Source organism: Nuphar pumila, chromosome 7, assembly GCF_984573655.1.
Source record: "Nuphar pumila chromosome 7, dmNupPumi1.hap1.1, whole genome shotgun sequence".
Classification (NCBI taxonomy): Eukaryota; Viridiplantae; Streptophyta; class Magnoliopsida; order Nymphaeales; family Nymphaeaceae; genus Nuphar; species Nuphar pumila.
The window spans coordinates 40,017,494-40,040,986 of record NC_143255.1 but is presented as its reverse complement, the minus strand read 5'-3'; the positions used below and the strand labels follow the sequence as shown (position 1 = coordinate 40,040,986).

Below are 23,493 nucleotides of genomic sequence, written 5' to 3'. Positions count from 1 at the left end.
TAAAATATCGAAAACATTCATAATTTAGACCTAACTTTTATTTGATATATTCTCAATTAGATACCCATCTCTCTCTCTCTCTCTCTCTCTCTCTCTCTCTCTCTCTCTCTCTCTCTCTCTCTCTCTCTCTATATATATATATATATATATATATATATATATATATATATATATATATATATATATATATATATAGGGTTAGGGTTGTCAACAAGTCGAGTTTGGTTCGTATTCAGGTAGAACCAGACTTGGACCAGACTTTTGGGTATGGTATCAGGTTCAGACATGAGTCTAATCAGGTCTACTATAAGAAAAACCATACCCGGACCCGATAAGAACTACATGAACCAAACCTGGACCATACCTGTTAAAACCATATTTTTTATCATTTTTACATTGAAAATTTGTGGGTCTTAATTGAAACTCAGGTCGGGTCCTGGTATGGTATCAAATTTCACAAACTATACTCAGGTCCATGTATTAATCAGACTTTTTGGTCCGGACTTGGGTCTTAATCGGGTCTTCTAAATAGGGTGCGGTCCAGGTAAACCAGGCCAGTTGACACCCCTAAATAGGGTGCCTCAAGAGCTCTAACTCTCATCTAGTAGAAACTATAATTTTCATAGTTTTTGAGTTCTTCATAAATAAAAGCCTACATATATGATCTACAAGCATTTCTTATAGGAAAACAAGTTTTTGAATCATGTGTACACATAGTTTTTTCATTTCTTCAAAAATCAATGGCCACAATGAGCTAAATTTTTATGGCAAAAAATTTTATTTTACGTACAAAAACATGATCCATGATTCTTATCAAATACACTATGTCAAATACATAAATGAGGTTTGATTGAGAAGATGTAGCCTACAGTTCTTCACCCATAGTTTCTACTGGGTGGATGTATTTGTATGCTTCTAGAGCACCTTATCATTACTATATATCATGGGCATTGGATTTTTTCCTAGAACTTGCCCCAGGACTAGGGATGTAAACCGTTCAGATTCGGTTCAGATGCAGCCAATACAATAGTCAACTAATCAGATGTTGGCTAAACGGATTCAGATTATGATGGTGAGAAGCTCATTCCCGATCCATTTTGTTACATTCAAATGGATTCAGTTGCAAAAAATCAAAAGCATATCCACATCCAATTATAATTGGATATGGTTTAGCTTACCAAATGCAACTAAATGGAAACGAATTTGGTCAGATATTGGATAAAATACGATTCATCAACATCCCTAACCAATGACCTTTATATCCTCACTGATTGACATCGGAATGAACCGGAAAGAATTAAGCATAGGATGCTTAAAACATCATCTGACTTCGAATGGTGCATGAGAGACATATTTCCAACTCAAGGCTTAACCAATCTGCAAAGACATAACAGAGCAACAGACTTAGCTAATCCTGCATCTTGATCTATGTTGGAAAGGGGCTGAATAGCAGAATTGCTGGAAAAACAGATGAACCATCAGCAATGACCAAGGGAATCCAGGATGATCCTAAAGCTTCCACATATCCAAATCCTGGAACCAACAATAGTCTCAGAAATCAATACCACAGAAATATTATCTAAGAAGAAAGCTATTATTCAACTATGTCAACATTGACCCCAGACCAACTAATGAATTGTCCAAATCCACGAGGTCTCCAGGCACAGGTCTGTGCCAGAGAGAGAGAGAGAGAGAGAGAGCAATATTTCTTTTTATTGTCAAATAAATAATGCTACAGATATGAAGGTTCGACCTGAGCTCAGCTAATGACCAAAAAGAATGGATTGAATGGTAGAGGGAATGGCAGGTTGAACCTCAAAAAATGGATCAAACAATAATACACAAGCAAAGACAGCTTCTTGCTGGTTGCCCTAAGGGATTGCACTGTTCACATAATACAGGACTTACAACCATTCATTCAAAAAATTCCGAAGGCTCGGACTCCATACCAGAAAAAGAGCTGCATAATCATAAAAGTCTTGCACTTTAAACATCATCAAATTTCTTTGGTTGGCGCCGCTGTGTAAAACTTTTAGTTAGAGAGTTTAGGAATGAGGCACCAACTAGATGGCCCTTTTTACCGTACAGATGTTTTCCACTTAAATCCGTGCGGAGCATCCCAGGATCTTTAGGTCGATCAATCTGAGAAGCACAAGCAGCATAATTTGGCATGGCCATCCATGGAAGATAATGCATGCATGTGTGTGTGTGTGTGTGTGTGTGTGTGTGTGTGTGTGTGTGTTGTGTGTGTGTGTGTGTTGTGTGTAAGGCAACAGGCTCACAGCAAGGATGACAGGCACAAGACAAAGCTCAACTCATAATTACCAGGATACAAAATGGATATGAGAAGTGACGTGAGGCAGAAGCAGGGAAGCAAATGTTAGAAAATAGTATGAAGCATGAAGCGGGATACGTATTTGAAGCGATTTTGAAAGCATACAGGAAGCAAAACGGTAATGGCGTGAAGCAGTAGGAATTGAGAGTAGAAATGAATAAGAAATCACAGGAAAACAAGAAGCTAGATAATCTAAGAAATGAAATGAGTATAATACTTGTGATTTAAAACATGATATATATTTAACAAGGGGGAAGCGAGTTGGAAGAACACTTTTCGTTGCATAAAACCACAATTCTCATTAATGGAAAGCGAGTTTCCCCATGATTCCCACTTCTAAAGTGTATTTCCCACCCTAGGAAGCTACTTCTGGTAACTATGATTTCACTTACTAAAATGTGTATGAGGTGCACCTTAAACATAAACTAATGACAATGCTTTTACAAATAAGTGTGCATACCTTGTCTACTTTCCCATTTTTCAGGTGGTATCGAACACCTGACCAATTTATGGATTGTGTAAAATGTGAACGCATTGCTGAGATTGGGTACAAAAGATTGTCAACCAACATGGCAAGGAAGACCTGCTCCACAAAACTACACAAATTAAACCTGGAAAAAAAAGAAATAATTGCAAACGTAAATGGCAAATACATGCACAAAAATCAAAAACAGCTTTGTTATCTACTTACAAGACCCCAGTTGTATGAATGCAGTGAGACTGGTGGCTCTTCTGGTGATAACATATCGCATAGTTGAATCTCGACTTTTGTGAGGTTCCACGTAGCAAGAAGTTCAAGAAATGTAGAAACAGCCAAGCAACCAACAAGCAGTAAGCCTGAACAAGAACATTTTCATTGTGTATCATGTGATATCATCCAGAGACGCATGGCCAACATCATGGTACTTTAGCAATCAAGTCAAGCAACTATCAGTTTTCAATAAGAGCTCCATTATTTACCAAAAGCAGTAACTTTGCTACAGAAAAGTAATGATACATTTTTAATTCAATGAAAAACTAAAAGAGGTTGCCATGCCAAGTGCCAACAACTCATGTGAAATCCTTTTTCACATTCTGTTTGCCACCTATAAGGGAGGAATTTAATATTAGCAATGTTAAATCGGCTGATCAACAGTTTTCTGAACTAGAAAGCACTCCAAGTTTCATTACATTATAATATTAGCAAGGTGTATGAAATTTATCAAAATTCTAATACCAAAAGGTCATGTTTGTCATTAAGAGATTTATGTATTAGTAACACATTTAAATTTTGGTCGTATCTGACACCACAATGGAATAAGCCTGAGTTCCAATTGAAGTTGAAACTGGTTTTTATTGGCACTGAAAAACATTAATTTAATCAGTAAGTTAATGTTAGATTAACCAAATCTCCCCTCCCCATAATATACATACATACATATGTAACCACCAATATCAATCTTGACAATATCTCAAAGAAGCAACTTATTGTGATATCAATGGATTTTCTATAGATCTCAAAAAAATATCAGGACAATCTCATTGTTTTGAAAAAAAATACAAAAAAGCAAAACAAGGGGTTTTGCAAATACTTGTATTTCCTGCAAACGCAAAGAAAGTAAAAAATGTCTCTAGAACATATAAAAACAAAAATTAAAAACATAGTTAAATTATAGAATACCAAAGACAATAAAGAAAATTGTGATATTTTCAATCTATTTGCTATATAATATTTTGTAGAAGGATCATTGTTCAACATTTGTTTTGAATTTTTTTTATCAAACACTATAGACGTCATGTCAATAATTTATTTAGTGAAATTGTAGATTAGGAACTTTTTATGTTCACGTAGTTTTAAGAAACCTAAAAATCAGCAGTACATATTGCACCAGTACTTTTACTTAAAAAAAGGTTTTTGATTAAATAATTTGATCGAAAGCAAGTTTTCCAGTAATAAGCAAAGACAAAAACGTTTATAGGTTTAGACTAAGCAAAAACCTGCAACTATGGCCTTTTGAACATGGTCTACTACATACAATGGTACTACTGACAACACACACACACACACCATCAGTTTGGTAGACTAAGTTCAAGTTTTCTGCCCTTTATAATTCTTGAAACGACGTGCTGGTGCCTTGTATTGACTGAACCTGAAATGGTGTGCAAGCAAATTTACAGAAAGTACACCTAGTCTTTCCAATATGAATTTTCACAATAAGAAGCAAAACTCTGAATGTTTCTCATGAAAATTCTTAAAGGGCATTTTCATATAAAACCGATCTTTTGCACTATGTTCTAGAGACACCTTTTCAAAAAGTACATTTACAGTCCTATGTTATTTATAAATAATAGTAAAAGATAAACCAGTTGTTGAATCCTTTTATGTTAAGAGTGCAGATGAAAAGCCAATTATATATAGATGAAAAGGCCAGTATTTGCTCTAAGTGGATATTTTAAAGGTGGTTTTCCAAAGGGTGCTTTAATAAGTTTATCATAACCAAAGGTTAAGCTATAAAATCCTGAGTTAGGATGGACTAGGTCACTATTTCTCTTCCTTATGAGAAACATAAACCTTAATAGTTAAAATATACCTTATTAGAAAGTGGATCTTTTTCTGGTATATAAGGTAAAAGTCGGTTTCTTAGTTGGAAATTACCAATTGGAAGTGCCAATCAAATGCACTACCGTGTATTTCAAAGAACATTTAGGGGAAGAAAAACTTGGAGAATTCGCTGACCTCCACCAAGGCAGGGCAAGTGCCAAATGAGTGTCCTTGTCATTCTAGGCATAATTGCTGTAGTAAAAAAATGGATTCTTTCGTATAAAATAGAAAAAAATTATTTGAAGGTTTTTGCATTGAAATTTCAGTAGTTTCCATGTTTAGATTTAAATGACAACTAGACACCTGATTTTGATAAGGTTGGTCTGCAGATGCAGAAAAGAGAGGCCATATTCCTATTATTGTCACAAATATCATTGTTGGGAAGTTCACCATAAGGAAGATCTTGTGATGCTTTAAAAATCCATCTTTTTAGGAAAAAATGGGAATATATTGATGATTTTAAAATGAATAATAAATTAAATGTTGCAAAAATAAAGAGAAAATATAAAAAGGAAAATTATAAATCATGTGAAAATCGCAATGTAATAAAAATGCAAAAATTAAATATATGATATATCACAATCTTATTCTCAATTTCACAGTTTCGTGAATTTTATTGCAACAGTCACGGTAAATTAGAAAAAATGGTGATGTTTGTGACCGAGGTGCCAAATATGCAGAGATATGGAAGATGATGACAAGACCACCAGTAACAATTAAGGACCTAATTGCAGCCAGAGTCTCTTGGCAGTCACAGGGTTAGGACAAGAGAATATAAAACTAGGATGAACAAAACAAACAAATGTAAATGCCCACCATAGTTGCAGGATGTCCCTTTTTCGGGGTAATCACTGAATCCAACTCTTAGTGCAGCTGCAATGTGAATCACAGCCATAAAGTATGGCATAACAAAACCCCAGGATAGATAACAGTGCACAGCAAAAAGAGCTTTGTTCATCAACCAATTGACCCTTGTTACATATGACTCCAGAACAAACGTTTGCTTCCTCAAATAGTTCCAATACCTGCATAGAAAAGTATGGAATTTGAGTTGTGACCACATAGTTGAGGCATTTATAATTATCTCTTTTGGAAGACGAAATGGGTCTCTATGCACCTTGAAAAACTTAAATCACTTGCAAGTGGGTGAGGAAAGATGGCAACTGGCGGTGAAGTTATTAGCTGCTTATGTGCACCTATGACAACAGAAAGCAACACTTAGTAAAAATGTAACAACTCACTTCTTGCTCCAGTAATTAAAAAAGAAAATCAAGCATGTTCTTTTCCAAACTTTAGACATGCAGATGAGAACAAGTTATATAAATACTAATGCAGTTCCCTAGGTTATCTAGGGTAAGAGGGGACATATCACCCTTTGTTATTAAAATCATATAGAAATCACTGAAGGGAGGAATAAATGAAATGTAGTTCGAGATGTGATCTCCACTCAAAAAAGACAAAGTATATCAAATAAGGCATGATCACAGGTATATGCCTCCCAAACAAATCAGGCTGCATGAAAACTTCACCAAAGGATAGAAACATGTGCATAACATTCCCCAATGTGCCCTTCAAGATGCACACACATCATTAACACCTCCTTCCAACTTCTCTGTCATGCTTGTTGTGACCCTTGAGCATGTGACAAGAACATAACACAGGAATTTTCTAATGGACAAGAGAAGCTAGGCAGCAGCCAAGGCATGAAAGACAAAGTTACCAGATTCATGATGATTGTTCATCGAATGAACTTGGCAAGCTCTTTTCTCAAGGAGCTCATCAATCCCCCCCCCCCCATTAAGCAATACCAATCACAAAAGAATACACCCTAAATGTGCGAAAAACACTCCATGGTTTGCCAGAAAAAAATAGTTCATTTATTTCACAAATGAGCACACTAGCCATTTTCGATCGCTATATATTTCATTAACAAACCAATCAGTAAGATATATGATGACCCAAATAAAAACAAAAATATCAAGTCAATGAAATTTCTGCTGTCAGTTGAACAAATCTAAGCAGTGCTCTGGAAATTAGGTAGTCAGCTGTCAAGATTACCTTTTCAAACCGACAGCTGGGTTTTAAAGTTTAAACCAAATAATGCAAGAAAATTTTGCAATGAGGGAATTGAATCCATAAATAGAACAACATAGGGAGATATTCCCCTACAGCTTAACAAAAACCATAATTCACGAATTATCTAGTAGGCCAGAAACCAAAACCTAGATATACAAGTTAGCCTATAAATGAATATTAAAATCATCTTTTTTCCCAAAGGAAACCATCGAGGTTTTGGTGTATGCCAGAATTTTCCAACCCCCGAGGTGCACATTTACCATATCCTGCAACAGTTGTCTCTCGGTGTAAAACCCCCAGGGTAACCCCTTCTTGCCCAGTAGGAAATTCTCCCCATTGCTTTGGCCTTCTGAAGGCCTTAAGATGACCCACCTAACCAGGTGTGCAGAGCCTTTGTGGCCTAAAAGCAGTCTTCAAGCAAAAAAAATATTGCATAAACACAAAGAATTTGATAACGATATTACAGAAGCAAAAAGCTACCTGCTACAGATGCAAGGGTCATATCATCAGAGTATCCACCATCTCTAAGACAAGTAACCACACCATATAGGTCATTCCTGAAATCATCTGCATGCATCTGAGCAGGATATGGTGCAAAAGAATAAAGTTAGCACTATCTGAGGCTTATCTTCAGCCCCTCTCCATTGACTATAGCATCAGAAAGAAATATAGAACAATTACCATCATGCAACCTCCCCACAAAAAGAATGTTCTTCCACCAGTAGCAAATCCCATTGAACAAGGCTGCAAGTATGTAACAATTCAAAATATCATAAATTCACTATTTGTAATATTATTTTATGAGAACAAGCATGTCTCAAGAACTCATTCATTTCAAGAAGTTTGACATGTCCAAGACTTCATGCATTTCAAGCCAATGTGAGAAAACAAGATGGGAGAGGTAGCATTTGGGTGGAGAAGATGGGACAGGATGCCTATAAAATCAAATACTATTGAGTAAAGTTAAATACTCCTGGTGAGCAGGAGCATGTTTGCCTGCTATCAAGAGGCCGATCTAGTCAGTGAAACTAGATTCTCAGCTAAACCTATATATATATATACACCTTTTGGACTTGGATTAAATCAAAGTAGGATCCAATCCAAATCCAAGAAGCCCCTCCCAAACCAGTCCATGGGTTTCTCCCAGGGTTTTAGCCAATATTCCAAGTGTTACTCCACCCTCTCCCTTTAGCCCATGGTTTGCATGAGGCTTGCCAAGTGTAAGCCTCAAGCAAACAGTTGGATAAATACTTGGGCCTCTCCTTCCCCTTAAGCTCATTCCAGCCCTCTCCTTCCCTCTTCTCTCCCTTAGCCACCCCCTCCTTGCACCATCCCTTTGGTGGTTACCACCTTTCCTTTGCCTTAACCCACTTAATCCTACTCCTAACCCGGTTCACCTTAGCGACTCAGCTTCCCTAGTCTTGACCCGGTTCACCTTGCCTACCGGTTCCCTATTCTCTTTGCCGACCCAGTTCGATTCGCCTTCTCGGTTTACGAACTCGGGCTCCAGCACGAAACCCGAGGCATTCACTAGGCCTCGCCCAAGTTCGAATCATTGCCAAAAGAACAATGTATGCCACACATCTTGGAGGAAAAATCCCTGCCAGTATTCTGGAGGTTTTTTTCTGCTTCTTTTTACGAGCTTCCAACCTGTATTATGAGCTTTCAACATATATTACGAGCGTTTAACCTGTATTACAAGCTTTCAAGCTTTCAATATATATTACAAGCTTTTTCCATCCTTCTCCCTTCTTATAAGGGAAAGAAAATTTTTCAGGGTCTGCCTATCTTGTAAGAATTCCCAGAATTCATCACCTAACCCAATTTCCTTGTACTTGAGAGGTGTGAGGAGGAATTTATCCTTGTCCCACCAGTACCTCTACAATGAACAACTTCCCTCTGTTGAAAAAAATAAAAAGAAAAGAAAAGAAAAGGCCCTGAGAATGAGCTCTAAGGCCTCCAAAGGACACAAAACCCACTCATCAGTTAACACTAAAACCAAAAAGGAGTTCCATGCATAATGCAGGGAAAGTAGAAACATGTGGCTTAAGTAGAAGTTTCATTTATTTCTCAGTTTCTGTGCAACAAAAGACAGTCTACATGTGTTTCACTGGCAGAAAGTTGAAAGGCCTCATTAATTAAGGAGCCACCTTCACAAGCCAATAGCCAGCATTAAGAGGAAATGAGATTCTGGAGAAGACCCATGAACAGACTAACAAAAAGATAACTAATACACAGACGAGAATCATGGTTGCCAAACTCAGAAGTGTGTCATTCATGGCAAGCAGAAGTAAAAATTGAATCATTTACAATCTATAACAAGTGAGAAGCAAAAATAAAAATAAAAATCAAACCGGAAGCGAGACAATACTCAAATAGAAGTGGATGCACTATGCTTTCTTAACTAACAAGGACATATGATGATTATGATCTATGTGTTGTAGAAATATAGAACAATAAAAAAATCAAATGAAATAGTAAATGCAAATATACAACAGGCATTATTTTAACATACATAACTAAAACATTAATTGACAATAGGTGCTAAATCTTCATAATAATGACCAACACAGTAATAAAGATTCACATTCCATATCATCAAAGGCATAATAATTACTGATTATAGCAAATAAAGACAATAAAACTATATCACACAGATACTGCATCTTGACTAATTCTACATCCCCTTATATGATGGTCACAATGGAATTTCATAAAAGCAGTGGTATCCTCGTAAACATAGCAGTATTCATGTGATAGAAATAAAGTAACATAATCTCATGAATGACTAAAAAATTTAGTAATCTTTCTTCCTGAAATGAAAAGAAAAAGAAAGAGTAACTTTTGACATTGTGATTCCTATGTTTGGGAATCTTGATTCTCAAGAAATCCAATCACAATTTTAAGAATCTAGAAATCGTGCTTCCAATTTAGGGAAGCTTCTCATTTTCTAGGTACTTCCCCCATTTAAAAGAAAATTTACTCCTTAAACGGTTTAACACAAGTCATTTCTTGCTTTCAAAGCATGTTTCCCACTCTACTAGAGCACTTCCAATAAATTTGGATGACTTTCTCTGCAACCTATGCAATCAAAAGTGCTAACAATGCTTCGGTACTGGCTTCCTTTGCACTTAGGTGAGACGTTGCCTAGAAACCTAAAATAAGTACATAAAAGTTTATAACAAAACAGAAATTGAAAACATAAAAAGTACATCAAAATTATTAAATCATGCCTCTAAAGTAGGGATGTAAACGGATCAGATCTGGAAGAGCTAAATACATGGGAGAGTCAGATCCGGATTGGGTCGGAACGGAACAGCCAAGAATCACAAAACCCCTATCCTGGATATGACCAAATTTGCATCCCTACTCTAAAATCTTCAACATCACAAGTAAATTAAATTTCAGTGCCTTCTTTCTAAATGCAACCACTAGGTATTGGGACAGCACCTAGGTTGCCTAGACACGCTTTTAACAAGAGACACTACAAGAGGTATTACGCAATAAGATCTAGAATATACAGTGTTGTGTGACTGAGTATTGAAGGCATCTTTGCAAGTACCCAGCTAAAATACAATGAATAAGCAAGTAACATGCTTGGTTCTTCATTCAACTCATAGGGGTTATCCCCAGCTTGCCTATCAAAAAACAGAAAAGAAGAAGAGGACAGCCAATTTTTTCTATAACTCTAGATTAATTAAACAAGAAACTTTCCTTCTTTTTCATGTAAATAGCACTCAAGGTCAAGAAATACTGCAGTATAGAACACTTCAAACATGCTAAACAGAATGTATGTGATATCAAAAGTTTGCATACCATGTGATATTCATAAATGCAGTAACTCCCTAGAGTCCCAGAAGGCAAATCAAGAGGATATCCAGTTTGAATAAATATCTGCATGGCATATCCATGTCAGCAAAACCTTTTTCCTAGAGAATTCTCACACCCATTATAGAAATTGTGAACATACCTTAGGGTTCTTCTCCATCTCTGCGGTGAGGGCTCCAATAGTCCCAGGATGCAGCCTAACATCATCATCCAGGAACAAAACGTACTTGCTGTCTTTATGCATTCTCTCCACACCAACCTATTCAGATACAACCATAACACAACATAAATCGAAATATTCCAAGAATATCAAATCCTAAAATACATGGGATAAAAAAACAGCTTCAAGAGCAAAAAATACTAAGAATCTCCTCAAAGAAAATCTTGAATCAAACTTCCATGAGATTCATCAACGAGAATCCTTATTAACAATGCATTTCAAAATCATGAAGAGATATAGTCAGAGTGGATATTTAATTTCTTTTGCCAAATGGCACCTAAAATGTTGCAGAGTGTAATCACAAGAATGCATAATATTCTGGAAAAGCAAAAGAGAAAGCATCAGTGCAACAGAAAAGAAATTGGAGATGACTTGAGACAGCATACGGTAAATGAGGATCGTTGCACTAAAAGTAAAAGATAGAAAACAGATGATAATGGAGAAAGTCCTAGCAAAGAAAACAAAGCCATATGAGCATAAAAGATAATGCAAGTTTCATAGTCTTCTGTCATGCCAAACATCCATTCCACTCCCCTTTCTATGCAACATTGTATAAATTTATTACACCAGTCTTAGTATTTTCAATAATCCATTTCAAAATTGTTGCATCCTTTGGCACCTTTTAGCCAGTTCCAGATGGCCCACTGGCGGCAATGTTCATTGGAAATTTGCACAAAGATGCCTCATCCCTATCCAAGTACCTAACAAGATAAACATCCAGAAAAAAGAAAGACTTGAGGTGAAATGAAAAAGGAGAAACAATAAAAAACTGAATATGATTTTTAATGCACAAAAAGATTCCTAAAAGGAAAGACTTAAATGTGATCAAAAGTTGAAAACATAACCATTACCACAATAAGCAGGACCAAAACATTTAGAAGGTAGGAAGAAAGAACATAAGATGCAGAAACAGCCCAAGCAGATGGAACCATTACCACAATAAGCAGGACCAAAACTTCTAAAAGATAGGGAGAAAGAACATAAGATACAGAAGTAGCCCAAGCAGATGGTTTAGCTAACTCAGCTTTTCTGTTGACAACTTGACATATTTCAACAATCACTTTGAAATTTCATAACATAAGGACCGACCTTGGAAGCTATAAACCTCTGAGACTAACTTACTAACATCTCAAAAGGAGACTTTTGGAGAATAAAGAAAGAAAAAACTTTTCAAGATTTCAAATAAAGGGCCAATGAGTTCTAATTGTTTATGCTTGATGTTTCTCGCCTTTTAGGGTAATCAAACAACCAATGTTTTAAGTATCGTATCATACGATACAGTACGATATATATCGTTACTATGGGCAAAAGACATACGATACGCACTCGTACCGCGATACGAGTATGTATCGTATCCGTATCATACAATACAACCATGTATCGTGTTGTATCGTATGATACATCGATACAAGGTGTATTATACAATACAACTTCGGTGTACTTTAAAAAGGGCTGAATCATAATTTATTTATTTATTTTTCAGGGGGGGGGGGGGGGTGTTAAAGACCTCTTGAGGGCCAACTTCCTCATTTATGTAGAGGTCATTAGAGGGGTATTCACGCACCCTAGGAGTCGTGACAGCAATTTGAGGGTAGATCCGAGCGCAAGGAAGAAGGCTTTTACGATTCGCTCAAGTAAGAGTGCATTTCCACCATTTTTTCACTCAAGTGGGTTAAACAAAAAAATCTCTATTAGGAGTAAAATTATAAAACTACCCTCCAAAATTTTTTGCCTCGGGACTTGCCCTCAAACCCCCACCTTACAAAATAGGGGGCGTTGTCTCCCTGCAATCCCCCGCCAACTTACCGCGAAGTTGGATATGCAGAAATTAGGGATTTATATTACGGTAGAAATCAAGCTTCATACTCCAACAAAGATGGCATCAGATGATCCGACATAACAATGGGGCACTAGAGTAATAAGTGAAAACTGATTGAAAATCAAGCAAAACTATTGTCATAATACTTTTGTTTATGTAATATGAAAGTATGTATGAGTCTTGTGGCATATTATTAACTGCAAGATATTTAATATTTTGCATTGTTCTTGTGAGATAGTTGATGTTTGATGATGTCTTATGCACCTTATAGAGACATGAATGCTTAATATGTAATTTTATGGTTGTATTTTGTGCAATTCATCATTGTTTCATGCGTTTTTAATTTTTTTATTTTTTCTTGAAAAATTTATTAAAAATTTATGATTTTTACGATATGATACAATACGTATTTATTTTGGATTCGACCGATGCGGATAACAATACGATACTTACAACCTTGCAAACAACTACATCTTTTCTTAATTCAGGTGTAAATTTACCATTCTACAACTACATAACCTCTTGTAGCCCCAAGCACAAAATAGAAAAGTAAACATAAACTAAGATAGCATCACCCCCCCCCCCAAAAAAAAAAAAAAAACACATACACACACAAAGAGAGAGAGAGATTCCTCTCATAACAGGCTAGCATGAGGTATGGATCCAACACCCTTATCTAATTTTTCACATTGGGAAAGAGGGACTGACATGGCAAAGAAATAGGCAGTGCTTGAAAACATTGCACATATAAGTTTCAGTAAATACTGAATTATGTTGCATTCAATTTACCAAAAACAAAAAAAAAGAAACAAACATGTTCACATACTAACTGATTATGAATTTTCTGACTGCAGGTTGTCGACAACCCAGCTACAACAATCTTTGCATCAATAGAATCCTGCCAAGGAACAGTGACAAACAACATATCAAAAACGCAAAATGAGAGCTTATATAGATAATATGAGGCATATTTATAGATTTCAATAGACAACAGAATAACTTGGATAAAAAATTGAGGATGCGACTGACCAGATCCACTATTTCCACATACCAGATGAAGGGAGGGAAATAAAAGAAATGGGAACTTATCATATGATTCTGAAACCTGGACTCCTCAAAATTCTGCTACAAACAAGGAATGGAACTGAACCCAATAATATTGATCCAGTGAAAGAAGAGAAACTTCATTTTCATTTTTGAAGCCAATAAAAAATGAAATTCAATTTCTTTATCATATTAGTATCCAGCCTAAATCTCTGTTAGCTTGTGTGCGTCCATTTTTAATGGACGTGGGCATATAGGAATATCTGAAAAATATCCGATCCAGATGAGAATCTGGCATACATCTGGCTTAACTATCATATAATTTTCATCAGGATTCAGACACACATCATAATCAGATTGGTGGAACCCTAACCCCTGAATGCTGGTGGAAAAACATCAAATCTTTTTTATTTTTTTCATAGAGGGATGAGCTCAAAGCAGGTCTTACAAACTCTGTCATCAACATAAACGTTGCCGGAACTTTAATTAGTTGTGTACATATGAAGCCACATTAGATAAATAATGTATTAGGATCATTGCATAAATCTTGAGATAGAATGCTTAGGAAAACAATTTATCTAATGGGAGCAGGCATCATTTATATACAAACAAGAGGGCCAAGAGGATAACCCAATAGGTTTCATGTATAAGAGGTAAAAGAGTAACTCACACAACCCAAATATGGGTTCAAGCAAAAAAGCCACTAAGGACCAAGAGGATACACATAAAAATAATAATTTTATTAAGGAGAAAATGCACACAAAATGCATGTAAAATTTTCAAGGGATAACCATTTTTCATACAAGGACAAACGGGCAGCGAAAAAAATTAAGAAACACATAAAGAGATTTTAAAAATCCCACATACAACAAATCATAACAAAAGAAACGATATTTGCAAATCTCAACAATAGTTTGCTCACGACAAGCAATCACCTCTTTGACCTCCAACTCAACATCCTCAAAATTTAAGTGTATCAACACATAGGACAAGAGATCAAATACAAATGCTAGCAATAACCAAAACAGTGACCATGCACCAGCAATACCGACTATCTAAATTGACAATAAATGTCAGCTACAACCAAAAGATGTGCATATCCCTCACCTTACAAATGGTTGTAAAACTGCAATCAATACTATCAGCTACAATGGGTGCGGATAACTCACCACAACCATGATTGTAAAAACTGAAAAAACAAAATCTCTTATCCAACGAAAAAAGTCACACAAATAAGAGGGAAGAGTGGAGAAATAATATAGGAAAAAATATTGTAATAAAAACAAACTAATGTCAATAAGCAAGAAGATTTGAAAACAATATTCAAATCAAGGTAAAAGCAATAACTTTTGCAATATTATGTGATTTAATCCATAATGACAAATATGATCATAAGCAAATAACAATTGAGTCATGACTAACAAAGATCGATACAAGCATCCAATAAACAACAAAGGTCAAAAAAGCAATTGAGTGATACAACTCACTTATAGAACCAGAGGTCAATCAACTGTCAGTCAGAGCCAATACAACACTCATAAACTTGGCAATTTATATTGACAAGAAGATAGAGGTGCACACATAACTCACCCCAACAACTAACTCTAGCTCCACAACACTGAGGTGCACAAAAAAAATTGAGTGATATAACTCACTCATACAACAAGAGGTCAATCAACTGTCAGTCAGAGCTAAAATAAGTGCCAATACGGCACTCATAAACTTGACAATCCATACTGACAAAAAGATAGAGGTACACACATAACTCACCCCAACAACTAACTTTGGCTCCACAATACCGAGATGGACAAAACCAGAGTTACCGGAAGCGCCTAGGTAAGTGGGGAAGCACGCTTCCCTTTAATGGGAAGCGCACTTCCCATCACGCTTCCCCCATTTTTTCAATCTTTTTTGTATTTTTTATTTTTATTTTTTTCGCTTCCCCTCGCTTCCTAGGTCGCTTCCTGTTCGCTTCCTAGGTCGCTTCCGAGACGATTCCTGTTTCGCTCCTAAGTGGTCTCACGCTTCCCGCTTCCTAAATTTTTTAAAGTACCTCGATTCCCACTCCCGCTTCCTCAACTAGCAACCATGCACAAAACTCACCTCGAAAAGGCTGAATAATAATAATAATAGATGTATCGAATAGAAAAGTGATGAACTAAACTATAGCCAAAAGGCAACAAGAAAAACCTCGAAAAATACTTTCAAAAAGAGATTATAAACAAGAGCCTATATGTCAATCATATGATAAGATGCAAACACGTCACTAAAACCTCATGAGGCCACATATAAGAGACACAATAATATGAATCAAAAATTCAAAAAACATAAATCCTTATAAGGAATGCAATGAGATGGTAATTCAAGAGGGAAATAGCCAATAGTGAAATAATCACAATGCCCCTAAGGCAAGAACATACAATACTTCAAATATTAATTTTATTAATTTTCACAAATCCACATTCAAGGTCACTAAGGGCATAAATACAGGACTATAAGGCAAGAAAACATAAGCTACTAAGGGTGAGAAAGCACACTTTTTTAAAAAAATATTATTTCATTAAGCTCATAATAATGCACAAAGAATGTACAAAAAAACATTATAATATCCAAAGAACAATATGATCTTATAGATCTAATCCATGTAAAGAATCAGGGAGCCTTCAATTATAAGCAAAAGTCCACCTAAAACCAAAAGTGGACAAGCACAAAAGTGGTCACTATGGACACACCCACAAGTCCCACAAAGGGGGTACACATAAAGAAAACTCAAATAAAATAATATTTTATTGATCACTCAAATCATGCAAGAAGCATTATGCTTCATTCTCATGTGATGTAAAAACATGTAAGATAATGTTTACTAAATAGCCATAAAACAAAAAAATAACACAATCACAAGGCACAAATGTCACTAAGGTCTCCAAAGAGAACCGTCAAAAAGAACTTTACAATAAATATTTTTATTAATGATTATGATGCACTAAGCATGTAAGGCACAAATCATTCAAGTGCAATTAATGCACTCACAATAAACACCTCCCAAGAGACAAGAATACAAGCCATAAATGGGCATAACAAGAGAGCACACAATAACATAAATATTTTTATAATTTTTTTAAATAAATGCAATAATAAATTTTAAAAGCATTTAAAGGTTTTGTTTTAAAAAATAACAAAATAATTTTTCAAAGATAAGAAAAAACAAGAGATCAGATCTGCCCCTAAAGGGCAGAGCCTATTACATGTACATAATTACCATTCTACCCCTAATGAACAGAGCCTATTACATGTATAAAATTACCACAATACCCTTAAAGGGTCTTACCTATTACAAAAGAAATAAAAACAGTTTAAAATTATAATATATATATATATATACACACATACACGAATATATACACTCATATATGAATATATATAGAGAGAGAGAGAGAGATATTATATTTTAACAATATTACCATTTCTTCTGTCACTAATACTGTTAACAAATGATGACAGATGTTCCAGCCTTTTGCAATACATAAATTTACTGTTATCTCTCTACCCTACACAAATTATAAAACATCGCAGGAACATGATAAAGAAAAAGTATTCACCTTATAATCTGAAATCAAGAAGGATGCAGCATGATAAGCTGGATCATCAGTACTCTCAACTACAAAAAGAAATTCCAAGGGTCCACCATAGAGAGAAGTTATCTGCATTGAAATATTTACACAGACAATGTGGAATTAGTCATCAAAAGTCAAAACAAATAAAAGCAAAAGAAGACCAAAGAAGAAATGAAAAGACCAATATGAGCACATGAAAAACATGTAAGAAATCTCATTGGAAAACAAAAAATGGAGGACATCCACCTAAGAATACTATCCAGCCATATTTATCATTATTGATACTACTTTGAGAAATATCATGTAGCAGTGCATCTAATAGAACCCAGCTTGCTATGAAGGAAATACAACCTGACTTCTCCAGTTTTGCAGATTGTGCTCTCCAAAACCTTTTAAAGGCATGATAACTGACACTCTTGGCAAGTTTATCTGGCTGTAGTGATCAAGGTCATTAATATCTTCACACAGAAATGAAAAGTTATTCCCACTTCTGATTCGATCTTTTATTTTTCTAATCTCTCTATTCCTGGAAAAGGATAAGCACGTTTCAGCATAAGCAAGAAGGATATGCTTGCGACTTAATGTACTAAATTAGTGCTCATGCTATTTTTACTATAAAGTTTCAAGTTAGCTTTACAAGAATATTTGTTGGAGCTTTATAATTACTTATGTACTTAATTTCAGAATAACACAAAAAATTTAATGATGGGACATGCCTCAACAAAATGTTTTTCTGTATTTGTCTGTCTTCACTGCTTCAGTGTCTTCTTTTTGGCATATATAGAAATAAAACCATTTATATAAGTGAGTACAATAATACCTCAACAATCTGTACAAAATAAACCTTCCAAATACTTTGTTAATGCAAAATCTTTTTAAAAAGAAAAATACAGATTGTTTTGTCTAAAACTAAAATCATTTTTCTATAAAGTTACATAAAAAAAAAACAGGATACATCAAAATAAAAGGAATATATGCATCAGAACCAATTGACTCAGTTATATGGAACACTGTAGGGTCTGTTAGACAAATTGACATAAAAAATGATGCTGGTGATTATTAATTTCATGACTGTTAGTTAGCCTTCACAGAAAGAAAAGATCCACATGCACATTGAGCCTAGCAGATCCACCGGGCATTCAAAGATAACAAACAAGCTTAAATAAATGCCTGACTCAGTAAAGGTATAGCATAGATGAAATACACCTCATGCACCATTTACATCTCAAACTCTGCAGAAAAATCTTGAACAGTATGCACCAGTTCAAAAACCAATCAAAACCATTTGACGCCCAAACAAAACCTTCTGAAATATATAATGAATCTAATGATAGTCCACATTTGAAAGACTCACTCCTTGTTTTTCAAATCAATAAGAAAAATCCTTCAGGATTATTTTGGAAAAAATGAGACAAATACATTCAAGAAAGATACTTTCTTTTTGTTCCAAAATAGTAAGATAAATAAAAGAATTAGAATATGATAGTAATTACATACCCATGATATGATAAACAGCTATAACAATTAATATAACATGAAATATGATATAACAAACAAATAATTACATAAATACGTGGACAACTTCAATACCTGACATAAGCAGCCAAAGTCCAGCCCAGAGCAAGAGTTAAACAAATTATGCATCCCTAAAGATAGAAAACAATGTCAGACAAAATGAAAAATTCACTATTACAAAGCTCAGCCATGTACTTTAAAAGAACAACAGATCTTTCACACATGCTTCACACCCTTTTATGGAGTTGTATGTGAGTCTCTTTATAGTGTCTCTCTTTCATTTATATTAAACCAAAAAGGAATAGTACAAGTTTATTTTGACATCAAACAAAAAGTGAGGTTGAGGGACCTCTCATATATAAGGTGTGAGGTCTAGTTATAATGAGGCATTTAAAAGAAAAAAAACTTGTCACATTATACCTTGTTAAACATTTTACTTACTAGATTTTATTACAACTTAAAAAAAGTAATAAGACTCCATTAGCTTAGCCAAGTAGATTGAGACTTGTTTGGTAGATTCTGCTGGCTTTAGCTAAAACCGCACCATATTGCTTTTTTTACTCTGTTAGGTGCTGATATGAGAAACTGGGCAGAGTCACGAGTTCCGAATTTTGACAACTATGAATGCTACTCTTGAGGTAGTATTTGCAAATATAAAGCCAAAGGAGTAAATGCCTCAAACACCTTCACAATTCCTCAATTGCTTTCTCAATTCTTTTCTCCCAAAATAACCATTATCAGAGTAGTGGACCGAAGCAAGGTTGCCAAACTAGGAAGCGAAAGCGGGAAACGATACGGGAAGCGGAAGCGAGAAGCGAGGCATTTTAAAATTTATAGGAAGCGGGAAGCGAAGTATCAATTTGAAAGTGAAATATGAATAAAAAATAAAGCAATATGGTAATTGAATAGGAATTGAATAAGAAACAAATAAAAGCTAAAATAAAATTGATCATTCTTATATTTCATGATTTTTTAGTAAAAGAGTTAATTTTTTGTTAAAATCTAACAATGATGGTTACTAATTTAGAGAAAGTACGTGGAAAGTGAGTGGAAGCGTGGGAGAAAATACATGTAAAACATGAAAAAAAAAATGTGAGAAAAACATATAGGAAGCATAGACCATGTGTATGGGAAGCATAGAAAAAGCGTGAGGGAATCGAGATTCCCCTGAAGTTTCGAAAGCGAAGAGTATCGCACTTCCGAAGCGAGTTTCCGGGAAGCACACTTTCCACTTACCTAAGAAGCTTCTGGTAACTCTGGACCGAAGTCTAACCCACTTCCTCCCTACCTGAACTACCAGTTCCCAAACAATTTATAACAGAAATTTAAGATGTTATACTATCAAATGATAGAATGGTAAAATAAGGAGGGTGCAGGCAAGGCAATAGAGGTTTCAGCTGCTTTTATCCAAAAAAACTTTGAAAGTCCACACTTGGACATCTAAGGTTTGGCAATAAGGGGAAAGGCATTTGACAGTAAGGGGAAGACATGACTAGGGAACAAATGGATGAAAGTTGACATGATAAAAATGTAAGGGTGTTATGGGAATCAAGGATGTGGTGGGAGATGTGGTGGGAGAGGCCTACTTGTTCAATATTTACCAAGGGAAGGGAAAAAATACATAGGGAAGACACAGAGTGCGGATTGAGTATGTTTACGAGATAGACAACCACACCTCATCGATAGATGTATAAGGAGTAAGTTAAAGGGAACGAAAATAAAGGAGAGGGTGCAAAGCACTAAGAGGTTGCAAACACATGACATGAAAAGTAGAAGCCAAACTAAGGATTTGATGACCCTAGTAATGCACGCCACTACTATTGAAGCTATTTTAATGCACTGATTCTGAGAAGAGAAGGATCCAAAGAAGGTTACCATACTAGAAATTGAAAGCAGGAAACAAAACAAGAAGCGAGGTATTTTGAAATTTATAAGAAGCGAGGAATCAATTTAAAAGTAAAAGAGGAATAAAAAATGAAGTGATATGGGATTGAATAGGAACCAAAATACTAATCAAATAGGAAGGAAATAAAAATTAAAATAAAAATGACAATTCTTAAATTCCATGAAAGTACATGAGAAGTGAGAAAGAAGCATAAAAGCAAGCACATGGAAAACATGAAAAGAAGTATGAGAGAAGCGCATAGGAAGTATGTACTGAAGCAAAGAAGAAACATGTGGAAAGCATGGGAGAATTGAAATTTTCATTAAGTTTTGGAAGCTAGGAGTATCATGCTTACAAAGCAAGTTTATGAAAAGCGCACTTTCCACCTATTTATAAAGCTTCCAATAACTCTTGGTCATCCAACCTTCACAACAACCATGATCTATTATGAAATGCTACGTCCAAGCTAGACATGATAGCTAACATAGCTATTGGTAGTGTTGGGGCATCTCTTTAAAAAGAAGACAGCACCAAACCAGCCAACCAAACCAAAGGGAAGATTAAGTTCACTAGAAAGTGTTCCTCGAAGTTTGTATAGCATGTAATGACTTAGTTATGGGCCTCTGCAAGCCTTGTACAACTGTTCAACCTTAGTACCCATCCATTATTATTGTGAACCTCCATAATGACCATGGATTTCACCAATAGAAATGCCACTAACCAAATACTAACACCTATGATGCAATAGATGCTCCAAGCAAGACGGTCATATCTGAACCAATCCCAAATCCCTGTATTGTTCAAATATAAGGTTCAGATATACACTGGCAATATAGGCTGATCGCTACACATAATGACCAAGAACCACAAATTGATCCAAAGATATTGACACCTGATCAATTCCACGTGTTTAGGGATCCATTCCTAATGTATTTGAGTTGAAACCAATCTCCAATCATGAACAACCAACTTGTGTAGAATCAATCAATTCCATTCTGCTGTCTAGCATCCAAAACAATAGGTCTCCTTGAATTATCGTGCTAATCCACCACACCCACTTCATCTTCCATACATGTTGATTCCATGCATGAAGAATCCCTGGGTGTTGATTCAATTAATAGCATTTTGCTACGCAAAAAGCAAAATTCTATTCATCAGTGAAGGCGTGAACTTTTTTCATGTGACTTCAAATTCCAGAAGATCACCATTAAGGCTACATACATTGCTTGATCATTTGATCAATTTCCTAACATCATCCTCAGCAATCATCAATGAGTATGAATTGGATATTGTCTGCTGAAGGACCCACATCTCAAGAACTGATCCGTTCACATAAAAGCAAACAGAGTTCTCCTACATGCACAAACATGTTGAGGCAATTTACAAATCAAATGTTCAAAGAAATTCAACAGAAGACCAAGCACATTGTCTCACAATGTTGCTTCTCAGAGAAAAAAATCTCATCCATAAGCGAATCAGAGAACCAAAAAAGCTTCACAATACGGAAACTAAAACTGAAAGCATCCTTCGATGGAGTGGAGGTGCACCCACTGCAATTATAGCCATAGTCACAAATCTTGTTATCAGTATTTTCTCGGCGAAGGAAAATCTTGCAATAAAATTTAAAAAAAAAAATTGTTTTTCTCAGGAAATTCTCTGAAAAATATCAGTATGTTTAAAATTTAAAAATACATAAATAGTATATAAAAATACAAGAAAAATACAATTATATATATATATATATACAAATACAAATACAAATATCGTGTTAATAACGTTCTAATATCGGTGTTTTTCTGGGGGTTACATCGGTTTCTGAAACCTCGTGATGGAATCATGAGATTTTCAAAAAATGACCGATATTTGTGACTGCGCTTCAATCATCAATATTAGGAAACCATTGCACTGACATCCGTCATGTTCTAGACGCTCCACAAATCAGCCAGGACAAAACCTTTCACTCTGTTTTCCAGCATCAAGAGCAGGCAATGCATAAAATTTGGACGTTTCACCAAGGCTAAATGTAAATTATGTAATCCCATAAGAAGAAGATGGATTGAACGAACATCACAATCCCAAACACGCATCCACGATTCCCTCCCAAATTTCCGACTGTAAAACATAACAATCACGCCAAACAACGAATCAAACGAACCACATAGCCGATAACTCCGAAACCGGACTATCTCGAACGTCGTCGGGGAGAGGGAGGAAGAAAAAAAAGCGCGCACCTGGATCTGGAAGAAGACCGCGAGCGGGCTGCAGAACGCATTGCTTGCCGCGATGAGGAGCGAGTCGAGCGTCCCCGACGAGACCATCCTCAGACCCCGCCGAAGATCCGCCCGAGAACAACGTGATCCAGAATCAGAAGTGAAACGAATCTCGTCCGGACTCTCTCAGATCGCCATTCTACAGAGCGATCGGGAGGAGAGTCCGAGACGAAACCTCCAGAGTGAAGGTGGAGGAAGACCGAGGAGGAAGAAGAAGAGGAAGGAAGGGAGGAAGAAGGGAAGGCCAAGGGGTCGGAGGGGAGCATTTATAGGGGCGGAGGAGGGAGAGTGAACAGTGGCCACAAG

The 23,493-nt window shown here is 35.8% G+C and overlaps 1 protein-coding gene across 1 annotated transcript; it reads right to left on the bottom strand.

Moving 5' to 3' along the window:
• Positions 1-1,695: 1,695 nt before the first annotated feature.
• On the bottom strand, positions 1,696-23,493 carry LOC149832012 (uncharacterized). Its single transcript, XM_090012331.1, has 14 exons — positions 23,149-23,493; positions 19,108-19,163; positions 17,869-18,043; positions 17,503-17,604; positions 13,686-13,757; positions 10,963-11,079; positions 10,809-10,886; positions 7,674-7,736; positions 7,473-7,569; positions 6,034-6,112; positions 5,733-5,941; positions 3,027-3,172; positions 2,796-2,918; positions 1,696-2,142 (listed from the first exon to the last, which is right to left on the bottom strand). The coding sequence occupies exons 1-14, from the start codon at positions 23,233-23,235 to the stop codon at positions 1,987-1,989; spliced, it is 1,560 nt and encodes a 519-aa protein (XP_089868457.1). The 5' UTR covers positions 23,236-23,493; the 3' UTR covers positions 1,696-1,986.

What these genes read in the sequence shown, in the direction of transcription:
- LOC149832012 (XM_090012331.1), bottom strand. Translation starts at nt 23,235, where the DNA reads ATGGTCTCGTCGGGGACGCTCGACTCGCTCCTCATCGCGGCAAGCAAT. An exon ending in TGCAAAACTGGAGAAGTCAG is followed by an intron (nt 17,605 to 17,868) that starts GTTGTATTTCCT and finishes ATTTCAATGCAG; the next exon opens with ATAACTTCTCTCTATGGTGG. An exon ending in AGAAAATTCATAATCAGTTA is followed by an intron (nt 11,080 to 13,685) that starts GTATGTGAACAT and finishes GTATCTGAATAG; the next exon opens with GTTGGTGTGGAGAGAATGCA.